Source organism: Balaenoptera acutorostrata, chromosome 10, assembly GCF_949987535.1.
Source record: "Balaenoptera acutorostrata chromosome 10, mBalAcu1.1, whole genome shotgun sequence".
Lineage (NCBI taxonomy): Eukaryota > Metazoa > Chordata > Mammalia > Artiodactyla > Balaenopteridae > Balaenoptera > Balaenoptera acutorostrata.
The window spans coordinates 87,452,539-87,468,872 of NC_080073.1; the positions used below are offsets into that span (position 1 = coordinate 87,452,539).

Genomic DNA, 16,334 nt, shown 5'->3' on the forward strand with positions numbered 1-16,334 from the left:
GAAATGCAAATCAAAACTACAATGAGGTATCACCTCACACCAGTCAGAATGGCCATCATCAAAAGATCTACAAACAATAAATGCTGGAGAGGGTGTGGAGAAAAGGGAACCCTCTTGCACTGTTGGTGAGAATGTAAATTGATACAGACACTATGGAGAATAGTATGGAGGTTCCTTAAAAAACTAAAAATAGAACTACCATATGACCCAGCAATCCCACTACTGGGCATATACCCTGAGAAAACCATAATTCAAAAAGAGTCATGTACCACAATGTTCATTGCAGCTTTGTTTACAATAGCCAGGACATGGAAGCAACCTAAGTGTCCATCGACAGATGAATGGATAAAGAAGATGTGGCACATATATACAATGAAATATTACTCAGCAATAAAAAGAAACGAAATTGAGTTATCTGTAGTGAGGTGGATGGACCTAGAGTCTGTCATACAGAGTGAAGTAAGTCAGAAAGAGAAAAACAAATACCGTATGCTAACACATATATATGGAATCTAGAAAAAAAAAAAAAGGTTCTGAAGAACCTAAGGGCAGGACAGAAATAAAGATGCAGATGTAGAGAATGGACTTGAGGACATGGGGAGTGGGAAGGGTAAGCTGGGATGAAGTGAGAGAGTTGCATGGACATATATACACTATCAAACGTAAAATAGATAGCTAGTGGGAAGCAGCCAGATAGCACAGGGAGATCAGCTCGGTGCTTTGTGACCACCTCAAGGGGTGTGATAGGGAGGGAGACGCAAGAGGGAGGAGATATGGGGATATATGTATATGTATAGCTGATTCACTTTGTTATAAAGCAGAAACTAACACACCATTGTAAAGCAATTATACTCCAATAAAGATGTTAAAAAAATACTGAATCATAGTATAATCTGTTTGCAGCTATTTTAAAGGGTAATTAAATTTAACGCATATGATAATATTTATAACTCAAATGGAAGAGATGACACATAACCAACTATGATTATCTTGGGGCGTGCACAGACAGTTGCAGTTGTAAAATGCACCCCATTTCAGAGACATTAAAATGGGGGATGAGTTCATATTTGAGCTGATAAAATGTTATTATGAAGAAACTTAAGTATACTCCAATATGATACTGTCCTGCCAGAAATCCAGTGAATTCCATTTGGTTGGCCCCTCTTAATGTTAAACATAAGGATTCCAATAGCTAACTCAAGTTTATCTCTCAGAGTATTTATTCAATATTTTTAAAAAAATACTTTCTAAGTTGATACTAGAGAATCTTTAAAGTAGCAACAAAGATAGGAGGAAAGGGGAAATAGTTAACATCTTCTGGTACTTTTGAGTATGAGATAATAAAGATAGCCACACAAGTCTAATCAGTGAAACTGTAAATGGCTGTACTTTTTCAAATTTCTTCTTTTATTCCAGCAAATTAAAACAATTGAAAGATACATGAGACGCCTGGAGTTTCACATCAGTAAGGTAACTGACGTTCCTCTTGTCTTTGCCTGTTTTTCAGTTCTCAGTCACTGATCAATACACCTTTGGCCTGAGCATAGCCCCTAGTCCATGGAGAATTTCTTATCCAGTTGACTCCTAAGCTGATTAGCAATTAAATCCTCCCACAGGCAGTAAAGTTGTAGAAAAAAAATAAGAATGGAGAGCCTGATTATCTAGCACATTGCTTACTCTGCTTCAGTTCAACAGATATTTATTAAGTGTTTCCTATGCAGCGTGCACAGTGCCTGGTAGAGGATACAGTCTGGGTGTAGTCTGGTTAGAGATAAGATTAAACCAAAGTGACCTACAAAAATCTTCACACTTGCCTAACTTTACATTCAGGTCCCACATACAACTTGGTACCCCCATAGCCTTCTTCATGAAGGCCTTTAAAGTACTTAACAACAGCTGTCATGTAGCTCCCTCAGTCTTTCTCAAGCTGTTAGTTCCTTCCACTCTTCTTCACATGGCTTGGTTTCCAGATTCCTTTTCATCCTCTTTGCCCCCCTGTACGTATACCAGTTTGTCAGGGTCCCTGACATCCAGCCCTGAACCCTACAAATAGTTGACTGATGGTCCCACCAGCCTAACGTGGAGTGGGACTATCCCCCCCACCCTGTTCTGGACACTATCAGGCAGTATCAGTACAACCTAGAAACAATGTCCCTTTGAGGGCAGCTGGATCACACCATTGGCAATTCCTCTTCTTATCTGCACCCATCATCCTGTGTTCCAAGTGGAGAGACTGGAGGTTTAGCAGTTCTCTCTACTAGTGGTCAGAAGCCCCACGTTTTAGTCCCATCTCTGCCACGTAGTCACTGGGCTATAACATCTCTGTGGACCTTGGCTTTCCACTCCATGCAGTGAGGCTGGAGGTGCACATAGTCAATCTAGATGATCCTAAGAATCCTTTCCAGTTTAAAATTCTATGATGATTTCAACATATGTATATACTACTGCCGTTGTACATTCCCATTCCCACTTTGAAAGATATTTATTACCTTCGTAAATCTGAAATCGCTCCTATTTCTGTTCAACTCAATAAATAAAACAGGGCCTTCCCTGGTTGGTCCAGTGGGTAAGACTCCTCACTCCCAGTGCAGGGGTTCCGGGTTTGATCCCTGGTCGGGGAACTAGTTCCTGCATGCAGGCTGCAACTAAGAGTTCGCCTGCCACAACTAAGAGTCTGCATACCACAACTAAGATCCGGTGCGGCCTAAATAAATAAATAAACAAACAATGACATCCATTAGAAGATATTTATGTGGCGGGCAAGCTTTGAAATTACTCTGTTTATTTGGAAAAATACCAAGAAAACAATTAGTATTAGATAAGAGAGTATTTATCCATCTTGTATCCATCATTGTAAGATATAACAATCCTAGTGGTTATTAAAGGTTGGTAGTCCTCTTATCTGCAGCATCTTATGGATGGATCCCTAACAAATCCAAACAAATGATATTTAATTGAGTAATCAGTTTATTTTGATGAGAGCCACTGCTGACTTATAGGTAAGACAAATTCTTGCCTACAGATGGGCCAGTTTCTGCTTAGGTGAATACATAGTTATCCTTTATTCTAAAGGTTAACTCCATTTGGCTAGGGTGGATTGATGTTTAAATGAAAACAAGGGTAAACTTTTCTTTAAATGCAAAGTAGTAGACTAAGCCGTTAGGGCTCTACCAGTGGTCCAGTTAGCAGTTTCCTTATTGAGAGGATTACAGTCTTTGGACTACAGTGGGGGAAGGGCTGAAGGGACAGTCCCCCAGGAGGCCATATGGGTGAAACAGCCTGGCCTGCATCGGAAGAGGTATCAGCTCTTGTGTTTCTAAGTCTCTAGGGGACCTGCCACATCAGAACAATCTGCACTGTTTACTTAAAATTTCAGACTCCTCACCCCTCCCTAACCTGCTGAATCAGCATCTCAAAGTGGGACCTGGGCATCATCATTTTAACAAGCTCACCAAGTGAGTCTTAGCTTAGTTTTAATGTATGGAAACCACCCTCTATGCCAGTCACCCAACCAAAGGATCTTTTTTTTTTTTTTTTTTTTTTTTTTTTTTCAACCAAAGGATCTTATCAGCAGATATGCCACAACCCCTTGGGTCTTATACCTCCCTCTTATTCAGAGACAAACCCACCAACCCCAAAGAGGAAAGACTGTTCCTTCCAGAGTTTTGATGATTCCTCTCAGTGAAGTGGAGTGAATTGTTGAAGAGCAACAAAGAATCCTTTAACCAAGAGAATCATTTTCAGTCTCTTAACTAACATTCATTTGCTAAGCTAAGTATCATTGACATCTGTATAGAGAAAGCAACTATGGAAAATTGTACTATTAACAGGTAATAGTAATGCTTTTTAGTGTTCAGCCAAAAGTTTGCCTTCAGAACAAAAGGGGAATGTTAAACCCTGAAATCCATCACATTCACCTCTACCTTCTTCTGGTCCTACAACTGTAGCCTCCTTTTTGAGGGAACAAAGTTTGTACTGAAATGAAAAATTCAAGTAGCCCTAGGTAGATAACTGCCTCCCAGAAAACATGATGTCTGGTGATGTCCTTCTTCTTAATCTACCTGATAATTCCTGTAGTTAACTGTGGTTGGTGTGTTGATAATTGAAGATAGGACGAGAGACTATAGAGATAAGTACCGTCAGGAATAGCTGTATGTTTTCTCAGCCTAGGCGCTGTTGATATTTGGGGATAATTCTTTGTTGTAGGGGGCTGTCCTCTGTGTTATAGGATGTTTAGCAGCATCCGTGGCCTCTGCCAACTAGAGGCTAGTAACACCTCCCAGCTGTGACACTGAAAAATGTCTCCAGATGTTGCCACATGTCCCCTGAATATCAAAATCACCTTGGATTGGTTGAGAATCACTGCCTTAGAAGTATTAAGTGACTGTCAGGCTTATATAATGAAGATGATCAATAGCCATTTGCAATGGGTATATTATTATTTGAAAGCCTAAGTATAGAGGTATTGCAGAGAAATGTTCATTTCCATTCCTCCCGTTTACTTTTTTTAATTGTGGTATAAATTACATGCCAAAAATGTCACAGTGCTTATGTTCAGTCTGATAAGTTTTAACAGTCATGCTTCACCCTAATTTTAAGAATAACTTACCTTTGTTTTCTGTCTTTTGTTGGGCCACATCTTTACAAAAATCATTTTCGATAAATAGCCTTGAGTTCTTTCTTTAAAAAAATCTAAATCTGGATGCGTGAATATCACCTTGTGACGCTCTCTTAAAATAAAGTGATGATAGCCCAGTGTAATGCAACGTCTTCACATTGGTTTGAAACTGCATACGCTCTTCCAGTGTTCGTTCCTTATATAAAAGACTCCTGTCTTCATTATCTAAACCTTGTCTCACGCAGTCCACCAACGGTAAGTTCATTTTCATTTTGTGTCATTTGAAAAGAGAGCTCAGAGTAAAATCCGGTTTGAAATAGAAAATGGATCACGTGGCTAAAACAAAAATGAGGGAGCTGTCTAAAAGGATGGCACTTCTACAAGATTCTCCTTTTGAGGTCAGAAACGTAAAGTATCTTAAGCACTTAACGATGGCCCATGTCACTTCCTTCAAGTGTGACAAATATTTATGTCCCTTGTGTTTCTGTTTTGATTCCGGCAGGTAGATGAACTCTACGAAGCTTATTGTATCCAGAGACGCCTCCAAGACGGTGCCAGCAAAATGAAGCAAGCCTTCGCGACGTCGCCTGCCAGCAAGGCTGCCCGGGAGAGCCTGTCAGAGGTCAGCCGGAGCTACAGAGAGTACACAGAGGTATGTGCCCGCCTGCTCGGCCGCTGAGCTCCACCTGGCCCAATCTGAATTGTCGATACCTGCGAAGACCCAGGGGAATGTCACCCTCCAACCTCATTCTGCTCTTTAGAGAGAGACGTTTTACTATTTGCCTGTCTTGCGTTTCCCTGAGGCCATCGGTGGAGCTGTTGAAAATGGCTCTCGGGTGGTTCTGTTGGTTGCATTTTTGTTTAGAGCCTTCCGTGGACTCCAGAGCCCGTGACGTTCTGTGGTGAGTATCACCGGTCAGGCACTCACCTCCTAGTGCCTGGTAACGGGTTTGTTCGTGGACGTGTAAATCCACAAGATTTTAGACACCGTGAAGCCATTCACTGACCACATCTTATACTTCTTTATGTGTATAGTCTCTGCACAAATAGACTACGAATGCATGTTAAAAATTTCAGCAAATGAATAAGTCGTAAATGCCCTGGTATTGGTCATTGAAATGCACTTCCAGATTCTCTAGCGTACAATCTAGTCTAGCTTTATCCCTGCAAATTGAACAGACCTTGTGGTTAAGATGGCTGCCCTGCATATTGGGTTCACCCACCTCCTGCCTACGATGATTTTATTGTACGAAATTTCCCTTCTATCTTAAAGGAGGCAAGATAAAGAACCATGAACAGAAGCATGCTTTCCTGCTTTCTGACTGTCTCTGGGGCCCAAACATATGACACAGGGAGGTCTTCACTCCTCCGGGGGTCACCCGAAACCAGTGCCTTTGATGAAATGACTGAATTATTAAAGCAGCACTTCTCTCTCTCCCATGCGTCTTTGTTCAGAGATCCAATTTCATGAATGAAGTCATCGGCCTGATGAGGGTCTGCTGGACAATTCCCAGAGCTGAGCATCCGGTCTCAGCCCTGGGACGGGAGGCATGTCTTGGATGACTTGCCGCAGCATTGCTTCTTGTGTAACCCTCCAGCCCCGCCTCTTGTCTGAACCAAATTTGTCTTTTTTCATGGTCTAAAACAGGGCTTCTTCTTTCTCTCCATTTGGGAGAATGCTTTTTGAACGCATAAAATGAAACCCATAGGAATTCAAAGGAAACAAATTATATTGAAATATAGTTATTTCAATATTGTCAGTACAGTGATCAAAATATTTTTAAAATCAAATGTGTGATACAATACAAGACTGCTGCTTTATTAACTCGTCAAACTACAAGATTTAGCAGTGGCTCCAATAACGATTGCAATTTGAAAGTAATGAAAAATAGAAATGATTTCTCAAGGTACCTGCAACAATTGATGTGACATGAACATAGACGTGACTCTTATCAGGTCTAAGTCACAGGTACTAGTCATACGGCTGTGGCGTGTTTTCTACGTTCATGATGTATGGACGTATTAGATATCAGTTAGAGGTTAGTGGAAATAGCGCTGTGACTTTCTTTTTTCCCCATCCAAGTTGATGGAGCACAGGTTAAGAATCTCTGGCTTCGAAGCAGCCCTAGTTCATGAGACCTCATTTCCACACATCTGTGAAATCGAAAGAGCAGTTGCTAATGACAGAGGCCGTTCAGAGTACACACGTAGGAGGACTGAGTGGCAGCCTGTGCCTGTCCCAGAACTTTTGTGGGTTGTTTCAGAAATACCCCCTGGTGGTCAAGCGCCAAGACATGACATCATATTTCCTCACAAATTCAAAGATGTAGAGTGTGATTTCGGCAAGAGGAGAAAGAAGTCCAGGACTTCTGTAGCTTCCTACCTCACCTGACATCAAGTGGATTCGTATCTTCACATAACCACAAAAACCAGGATTTTATCACAAAGAGGGTTTAGGGATAGATGGTTCTGGGTGCCTTTGCAAGGGCAGCAATGTTCATCAATGGCTACCTCGGTGAGACGGAAGGCAATTCTGACCATGGATGTCCTCAGCTGTTAAACTAGCTGCCCCCCAAGTTTTTCAGAGACACTGGTCGCAGTCCTGACATGCATGATAACATTGTTGATATATTTCTAGAAACAGTAATGCATTCCTTCCCAGAGACACCCAGTGCTCTGAGGAAGAAAATTGGTTTACAAAACTGAGACTTTGTTTTCAAAACTTTCCAGCTGCACAGAACTCAACCTCAGGAGTTTTCCCCAGCTTTGCTAAGCTACTTGAGGTACCAACATTTAAGAGTCAGAACCTCTAGCTTGCAAATCAATTCTGAAGTCCTTTGCAAACAAAATCCAAATGGCAGCAGCCCCTGTCTGTGCTCACTGAGCTGCCCAGGCCATGCGTCCGAGCCCCTAGCCGGGATGGAGGAAGAAGCTTGCAGATGCTGCCCTGGGGGGCAGGTGTGTGTGTGTGTGTGCGCGCGCGCAGGGGATGGGACAGGGACTTCTGCTTAGAACACCAGAGGTGGCATCGAAAGCTTAAACTGGCCATGCTGCAGAAGGGCCACAGCACTTTTGCTCTTGATTTCTGACTGCGATCGCTCTGTTTAGGTCCTCAGACACGGAGGAGGTAGGGTGCGGGTGGTTAGATATCTAACCACAGGCATAGGTGGTGTGGTTCCTCTGCCTTTACTGTTCCTCAACGTTAGAGTGAGGAGAGGACGCTTGTCAAACCCGAGAATCATTTTGAGGGCCTCAGGGCATGGCAGCAGGAACTCTGCCTCATTCACTTTGAGTACAGCTGAGCTCCTGAGCTCTTTTTGCCCCAAATTCTTATTAAGAAAAATTTCAGCCCTTCAGAAAAGTCAAGCCTAGTATGTTGAACATCATATACCTTTATTTAGACTTACCAATTGGTAAAGTTTTGCCATATTTGCTTTTCTTCTCTTGCATATGCTCGATTTTTTTTCCTTTTTTACTCAGTCACTTGATAGTAAATGGTAGATAACATGCCATTTCACCCCATAAATATTTTAGCACAGATCCTTTAATGGTAACCTATGTAACATGTGTATCCCTTGCATAACCACACACCATTATCACATCTAATAAAATTACCAGTCCTCCTATAGAATTATCTAATATCCTGTGCATTGTCAAATTTCCCTTATTTGGCCCAATGATGTCTTTTATAACTGTTTTAGTTTATTTACTTTCAAATCAGGATGGAATCAAAGTTAACACATTGCATTTGGTTGTTATGTCACTTTAATCTCCTTTATCTAGAATTTTTTTTCCCATAATTCTACTGCCTTTTTATAGAATCCAGGCCAGTTCTTTTAGAATCTCCCACATTCCGGATTTATCTGACTGTTTATGATATAACTTAACTTGGTCTTCTATGCTCTGAATTTCCGGTACACTAGAAGGCTTGCTATGGCTTAGGTTAAACATTTTGTGACAATTTGCTACATAACGTGTAACTCCTTGCAAACAGGTAAATGCCTCCCATTTGAGCAGTGGTTGTCCACTGCTGTGAGAACATCCTGTGCTTTGAAAGAAATGTAGCCCTAACGCTGGTCTCCTGTGCTCTTCTTAGAACATGTGCACCATTGAAGCAGAGCTGGAGAAGCAGCTGGGGGAGTTCTCCGTCAAGATGAAAGGTACTCTTCCTCCTTTTTATAGAGAGTGGGGTGCCATCTCCGCCTAGCTCCTTCAAGTGTGACGTCACACACTGTTTATTTTCCTTGCAAAGATATTGGGCCACTCTCTCTCAACCCTCCCCACTTACGTTAATTTATTGATGCTCCAGCACTTTCTCGTCCTGAGACTTGCCTACATACTTAAATATTTACTGTGACAGGATCTCAAACTTAACACAAACATGGAAGAATATTATAAGGAACTCCCATAGACCCATCACCTCCATTTAATAATTAGCAAGATTTTGCCACCTTTGTTTCATCTGTTTTCTTGTCTTTGTTTTTCCTTTGATGAAATAAAACCCAGATGTGGGAGTCTCTCCCTGTAGACTGCGATGTGCCTCTCTTAAAGAATAGGGACATCTTATGATAGCGACACCACAATGCCAAGTACTATCACTTCTAATAAAATGAATATGCCTTTGTTATGAATCCATTCCATTAGCAAGTGACCTGGTGGTCTCAAAAGTGAGTTATACAATTGTTCAAATCAGGATTCAGACGAGGTCCATGCATTATCATTGGTTATTAGATATCTCTTTTCAGTTTCCTTTCATCTAAAACAGGCCCCTCCTTGTTTTTTTTCCTACCATTGACTTGTCATGTTGAAGCTGTTGTCACTGTTGTCACTTTCAGCATGTTGTCACTGTTGTACAGAATGTCCCACTTTCTAGACTTGTCTGTCGGCTTCTTCGTGGTGTCATTTAGTTTGTTCCTTTATGCTCTACTTTCCTATAAACGACCTACCAACTTCTTTATTTTTAAATGTTTTTTAGTGTTAAACCCACACAGGACTGTGCATTTTCCTCTTTTACCCATTGCCTTTCTGGTGTTGACTCCAGAAAGTCCTACTCTGGAAGCACTGTTGATTTGTACTGCAAGCATCTTCAGAACAAAAAGAAGCTCTGGTTGTAGAAAACGGAGCGTCCTTCAGCTGTTGTCAGATTTACAACTCGGTGGCCAACAGGGCTTCAGATGAGCAGCCATCACAGCGAGTCCGTCTTCCTTCTGAGTTTGGGCCACTCACCCACTCACCGCAGGGAGAAGGGCTAGTTTGTGTGCCTTTCCTTTTCTGAGGTTTCTTAGCAGCTGGACCCCTGGGTTGCTAATGGGGATTTAATCACCCTCTTGTCTACTTTTTGCCATTAAGGGAGTAGAAAAGGGGTGCTTTTTTTTTAAGTGCTCGACAGGAGAGCTTAATTTTCCAATGAGTCACCTAACTCAGGAGGCAAAGTTTTCTGTCAAGTGTGATGCCGGTAGAGCTGCTCTGGTTGAGTGTACCTGCAATCAACATGACCTTGACCCTCAGCTGCCCACATGGCTGCGTTCTTCTCTCCAGCAGATCCCGTAGTGAATAAGTCTGTTATTCAGTATGAAGTCTCAATACTTACTTTACTACTGAGGCGGGGCATCTGTGCTTTTTCAGTTTTTTAGGTCCATTCTCTTCACTGTGGGTCCTTACCCGAGTCCGTGGTTCTAAAACCACTCAGGCCCTGCCCCCATCTCAGCAAGTCAGGGTGGGGCCCTGGCACCAAGGAGCTCCACCGCTCTCTTCCCAGCATTCTCTCATTCTAAGGCAAGGGTTACAATGGGAAGCTGTCCTCTTCCCCGTTTCCCTCCCCCAAGATAGGTGGGCGGCACCCTTCGGGTATATTTTTCATCCTCAGGATGATTCTGTCAGCAGCCTGCTTCTGGAAAACCACTGCCCTGAGTCAGTGTTCTCTCTCCTTCCCCTGACTCTCGGGCACCCTCCACGCAGGCTAGCACAGTATAGGGTCTTACAGCTGAGAGAAATTCCCATCACGCCATCTTCTCACTGTTAATACAAGCGGTACCGTATTTCTCCTATTTCTGACGCTCACTATTATCAAACTCACCAATTTGGGGTGGGTTGGTGATTTCCCCATTGTGTCGATGGGGAGCGGGGTTAAGTGACTTGTCCCAGAAGTCACACAGTACGTTGGAGTCAAACTTGAAACTGAATTCCAGAGCTCGTGGCTCCTAGTGCATTCCTGTCCCCCAGCCCCATATGAGGAGGGAAATTCTAACAAAGATGAGCAGATACTATAAACTATTGCTCAAAAAATGTTCTCTTCTATGGGACGGTAGTCTTCCACCCAGCACACAGGCACCCAGGAGTGGGTGGGAGGAAAGGGACACCCACCCACCAGACCTGGACCTCAGGCCTGAGGGTCAGTGAGGATGCTCTGGGGGCCCTGCCATCCACCGGGGGGCCTGGCTGCCCAGCTAAAGGACAGCTCTGGGTTACGATGGGTCATCATGACGGACGGGCTCAACTTTCTGCAGCTCCCGCTCTTCCATCTCTACCCTCAACGTTGTTCTCTCTTTCCTGCCTGACGGGCTTCCTTGGCTTCTGTCTGGGTTCAGGGTTTCTCCCGGGGGGGGGTCACTCAAACCTGCAAGTGGTCCTCCTTTTTCATTATTGATTTATCTCACTTCCACTTTCCTAATCTAACATGAAAACTTGAAGTATTTCTATGAAGCCTTTCAAGGGTAACGCCCCCGTGGAAATCTTCCTCTCTCTTGATAAAAGGAAGCCCCTCACGCTGCCAAGAAATCTTGCATCTTTGCAGTTAGCTACTTTCTTATCTGTTATTCATTCTGGTAAAAAAAACAAAAAAAAAATTACCGCCCCCAACATACATAGTGACATAAACTGAGGATCTTTCATAATATTCTCAGACATGGTAAGCCAACTTCCTCCTGCCACACCCTTCCCCAACACACAGACAGCAATCATTCTGTGGGGTTTTGGAGGGGCGGGGTAAGTGATGGTGGTAAAGACAACTGAACAAGTGCTCGCTGAGCCCCTGCTGTTGGCCAGGCTCTTGGCTGCATCCTAGTGAATGGTCTCTGGCCTTGACTTCCACACGGTCTACCGGAGACAATGGTTGCATGAGCCAGTCTAATCGAATTCCATGGAATAAATGATCTACTGGATCAATAATGTGGCCAATTGCTTTGATGCCTGGGGGCAGGGGGGAGGGGCGGGAGGGGGGTGCAAAGGGTGCCACCCACCTATCTTGGGGGAGGGAAATGGGAAAGAGGAAGGCTTCCCGCTGTAACCTTTGCATTAGAATGAGAGGACCCTGGGAAGAGAGTTGTGGAACTCCTTGATGCCAGATTTTGAAGAGGGTCCAATGCCAGGCTAAAGAGGGAGCACTAGACCCATCCACCGATTTGCAGATGGAAAGATGTGGTCTGTTACAGAAAAACTACTTCTTCTCCAAGTATTACCTACTTCATATTAAGTTGCAGGCAGTGTGTATATCCAAAAGTCTGTGTTGGCACCTGCAGCTTTTAGGGCAGGTCCGGCCTTGGGAGAGGGGACATCTACCAGGCAGCTAGTAAATCTGCATTATTTATGCCTGGTCAGTAAATCAGTCAGTCCTGTAATGGGAGCGCCTATCTATTCAGCCGTCTGGCTGTTTTCCTTGGAGTAGAAAGTGTCATTTCCTTAGCTTCAGACTCGCTCCCCCCCCAGTGCTAAAACTGTCATGAATATCCAACCAGCCTTTTCTCTGTGTATATGCTGCCTGCCAACATGTGTGATCTTTTTTATCTTTGGAAAGGAAGATCCTCACAGAACTAGAACAAAAGGCGGCACATTCTTCTGGCAGAATGGTCCCTGAGCAAAAGGACAGGGCGGGCGGCTGCAGACTGTAGCATCTGGGCCTTCCGAACGAGGTCATGGAAGAGCTGTTTTATCAGTAATAGGTGTTTACAGTAAAACATCCACAAGGTGCAGGAAGATGCAGCATGCAGACGAAAGCCCCCACACCCCCTCCACCTCCCCATGCTCATCCCTGCGTGCTAACCCCCATGATGGTTTTTGGAGTGGCCGTAATGAAAGCTTTGTAGACAGTGCAGCAGTAATCCCCAAACTGCTGAGAAAACATGAAGCTTTCCCCAACTGAAAATCCCAAAAGGCCTCAGACCAGAGTCTGAAAGAAACCTGGCCAGGTTTAAAAGACACAAGGCGGTAACTCTAATTGACCCACTGTTAGTTTCAATTCTGCAATCAGTACCATGAGTGGCTTACATTAGCAGGTAGGACTTGAAGAATCACAGCACAACCCCAGGCCTGTTTTTGCCTGTCTACTGCCACGTGCCACGTTATGGTTACAATTAGAGTATCAAGAGTGATACCGCCTCAAGTATTTCCAAAACATTTTGCTTTAATAACATGAGCTGAGAAGCTCAAAAACAGCACTACCAAGTAGCTTTCTCCCATCTGGATCAGTTCTTCCAATATGAAATTTCTGGTGATTTTGAAAGGAAAAAATAAAAGTAAAAACCCTCAAAGGATTTTCCCCTTTACTCTCCTTTATCCAGCACTGATATCAGATCAGTTTTTTCGGTTTTTTGTTTTGTTTTTTAACCAGGCTTCCATTGTAATTGCATAGGTATGTAAATAGGCAGTAGATGAATCCTGAATATTCTGCAGAGGTTTTTTTTGGTTTTTTTTTTTTAAACATCTTTATTGGAGTATAATTGCTTTACAATGGTGTGTTAGTTTCTGCTTTATAACAAAGTGAATCAGCTATACATATACATATATCCCCATATCTCCTCCCTCTTGTGTCTCCCTCCCACCCTCCCTATCCCACCCCTCTAGGTGGTCACAAAGCACCGAGCTGATCTCCCTGTGCTGTGCGGCTGCTTCCCACTAGCTATTTTACATTTGGTAGTGTACATACGTCCATGCTACTCTCTCACGTCGTCCCAGCCTACCCTTCCCCCTCCCCGTGTCCTCGAGTCCATACTCTACGTCTTCTGCAGAGGTTTTTAAAGAGTGTTTAGGACTTTATTAGAATTGGTATATCCAACCAATTGTGATTTATAAAGATCAGTCGATTGTGCTTTTTTTCAGAAGTATTAAAAACAAAAGACTAATCCTCCAGAAAATTATTAGTGAAAATTGGCTTCTTTAATTCTGCTCTTATTTCAGTAAATCTTTTAAGAGGCTTGTTATGTTCTACTTGTTAGTGGAAACTGGTCCTCAATGGACCGGCTCCGTGGATGGAGAGGTGTGACGAACTGGTGAGTTGCTGCCATCTACTGACAGAGAGTGGTAACAGCAGGTGCCTTTTTAGGCCTCCCTGGACCTTCTCTATCATCTTAACCCTGACATAGCCCGTGAGACTGGTGGAAAGCAGATTCATGCGTCCCACAGTCTCACAACTTAACGGGGCTCTTCCTAGAAAGAACAGTCTTCTCTGCCCCAGAGAGCACCTCTCCCATCACCCCAGCAAGGAATATCCTCTCTTGCTGTGATAGATGGAATTCCCAACAATAGCTGTGCCCACAGTCGTTCCCCAGAAACTATTATATGAGTTTTCACAAAGGCCTGACACTTTGAGTTTTATAAGTGTGCCAGTGTGGGTTTATAAAGAGGGGAAATAAATTCTGCACCTCTGATCCCAGTTGCTTGCTTACAGGTCTGGCTGGTTTTGCTCGCCTCTGTCCTGGAGATCAATATGAAGTAAGTGTGGTGTCGGTCTGGGTGTTGGACTTGAGAGGCAGGAGTCAGCTGTCATTGTTTTGCTTCTTCAATTTTTTTTTACATTTTTTTATTTTGAAAGAGAAATTTGGGCCAATAAGTAATTTTGGAGATTAGTGTAAGACCTCCCATATACGGGTCACCTAGACACCAATTTTTAACATTATGTCACATTTGCTTTATTATTATTAATACTATTATTGTTGTTGTTATTTTGCTGAACTATTTTAGATTAATGCACAGATATCATGACCCTTCACCCCTAAATTATTTTCCTGAGGGAATTTCCTGGCGGTCCAGTGGTTAGGACTTGGCACTTTCACTGCCTTGGCCCAGGTTCAATCCCTGGTTGGGGAAATAAGATCCTGCAAGCCACGCGGCACAGCCAAAAAAAAATTATTTTCCTGAATGTGGAAAGACATTCTCTTATATAAACGTTGTACAATTCCCTACACCAACAAACAGCACTGGCCCTTTAGCTAATGTCATTTGATGTACAATCTATATTCATGTTTTTCCAAGTGTCCCAATATTGTACTTGATAGCAGTTTTTTCTTCCTGTTGCAAGATCCAATCCAAGATTATGACTACTCAAAAGTATCATGATTGAAGAATAATAGAATCTAGATCTTTCTTTATAAAAATATACTCCATGAAAGTAAAAAAGCTTTTTATCTTTTCCCTCTTCAAAAGGGAACTTACATAATGATTTCATCTAACTATCTCCTCCAAAACCTTCTGTAATCATTCATCTTGGCCGGGGGTGGTGAGGGGGAATGTGTCTTCCTCTAAGCAGTAAAGCTGTCTGACTGAGGAGAAACTGCACACCCTCTCCCCAGAGTGTGTCAGATTTCAAAATCCTTGTCCAGATCTGTCTCCCTTATCCAAAAGGAGGATGCCCTATTTCTTGCTTCTGGCCACGAAGTAGATTTTAGCTGATGGTTCCTTGTCTTTCTAAAGGAGCTGGGGAGTATGGAGAGTTAATCCAGTGGTTGTTCTACTGAAGTAGAACTAACGAGAGAAAGAGCTGAGCCAAAGGGCACGATGCAGTGACCTTTCTCTGAAGAAAGCCCTTCACACCCTCTATCCTAGAGAAGCAGAACTTACCCACCTTTGAAAGTCTTTCCCTGCTGGTGCTCTGCACCACGCCCCCTGCCAGGGAATCTGGAAGAAGCGACAGTCAGGGAGTGTCAGGAGGACGCTGGAGAAGGGGAGGAGCAGTAGCTGCTGTATTTACTCGCCTTTTTCATCCTGGTGTTTGGTGGGAAGGTGGGTGAGGGCAGTGGAACCTGAGGGCCCTTTGGTGTCTTTCCCCAGATTTTCATGAAGTATGGCCGACAGAGGTGGAAACTGAAAGGCAGAATAGAAGTAAATGGCAAACAGACCTGGGATGGAGAAGAAATGGTGTTCCTGCCCCTGATAGTTGGATTAATTTCCATCAAGGTACAATATCGTCCTTGCCGTTTGTTGTCTTTGCTGGTGCCACGGCTGGATGGTCCATCGTGGAGACCTGGGCCCGTGACTTCTGCCTGCTGCCCCTCCAGCCCACAGACCTCTGTATGTAGTACAAGTACATCAGAAGACCTGCCCTCGTGTCAGAGCGGGCAATGGAAATGTGAGATGGGCTTGGGAAACATCCACCTCTGATTTCAGATATGATTCTGAAATGCCTGCCCTGGCCGAGAAAAACGAAGGAGTAACCTGCCTTCGTCCTCTGCTCTCCTGTAAGGCCTTTCTTACCTCTCCCTCTCTCACCAGGTCACAGAACTCAAAGGGCTAGCAACTCATCTCCTGGTCGGCAGCGTGACCTGCGAGACCAAAGAGCTGTTTGCAGCCCGACCTCAGGTGGTGGCTGTGGACATCAATGACCTTGGCACCATCAAACTCAACCTGGAAATCACCTGGTAGTAAGTTGCCCTTTTCAATATCGTCATGATAGAAACAAGTGCTGTAGGCTCGTGCTGTCCCAAGGGTGGCTTGTGGACCATCAAAA

General features: G+C 43.6%; 1 protein-coding gene across 3 annotated transcripts in view; it reads left to right on the plus strand.

Moving 5' to 3' along the window:
• The window catches only part of RIPOR2 (RHO family interacting cell polarization regulator 2), a 109,084-nt gene that overhangs the window by 61,735 nt on the left and 31,015 nt on the right, over positions 1-16,334 (plus strand). For all 3 annotated transcript variants that reach the window (XM_057554264.1, XM_057554266.1, XM_057554265.1), the window contains exons 6-11: positions 1,417-1,470; positions 5,121-5,270; positions 8,715-8,778; positions 14,280-14,323; positions 15,659-15,784; positions 16,100-16,248. In XM_057554264.1, the coding sequence (XP_057410247.1) occupies positions 1,417-1,470; positions 5,121-5,270; positions 8,715-8,778; positions 14,280-14,323; positions 15,659-15,784; positions 16,100-16,248 (587 nt within the window). The remainder of the gene's footprint in view (positions 1-1,416; positions 1,471-5,120; positions 5,271-8,714; positions 8,779-14,279; positions 14,324-15,658; positions 15,785-16,099; positions 16,249-16,334) is intronic.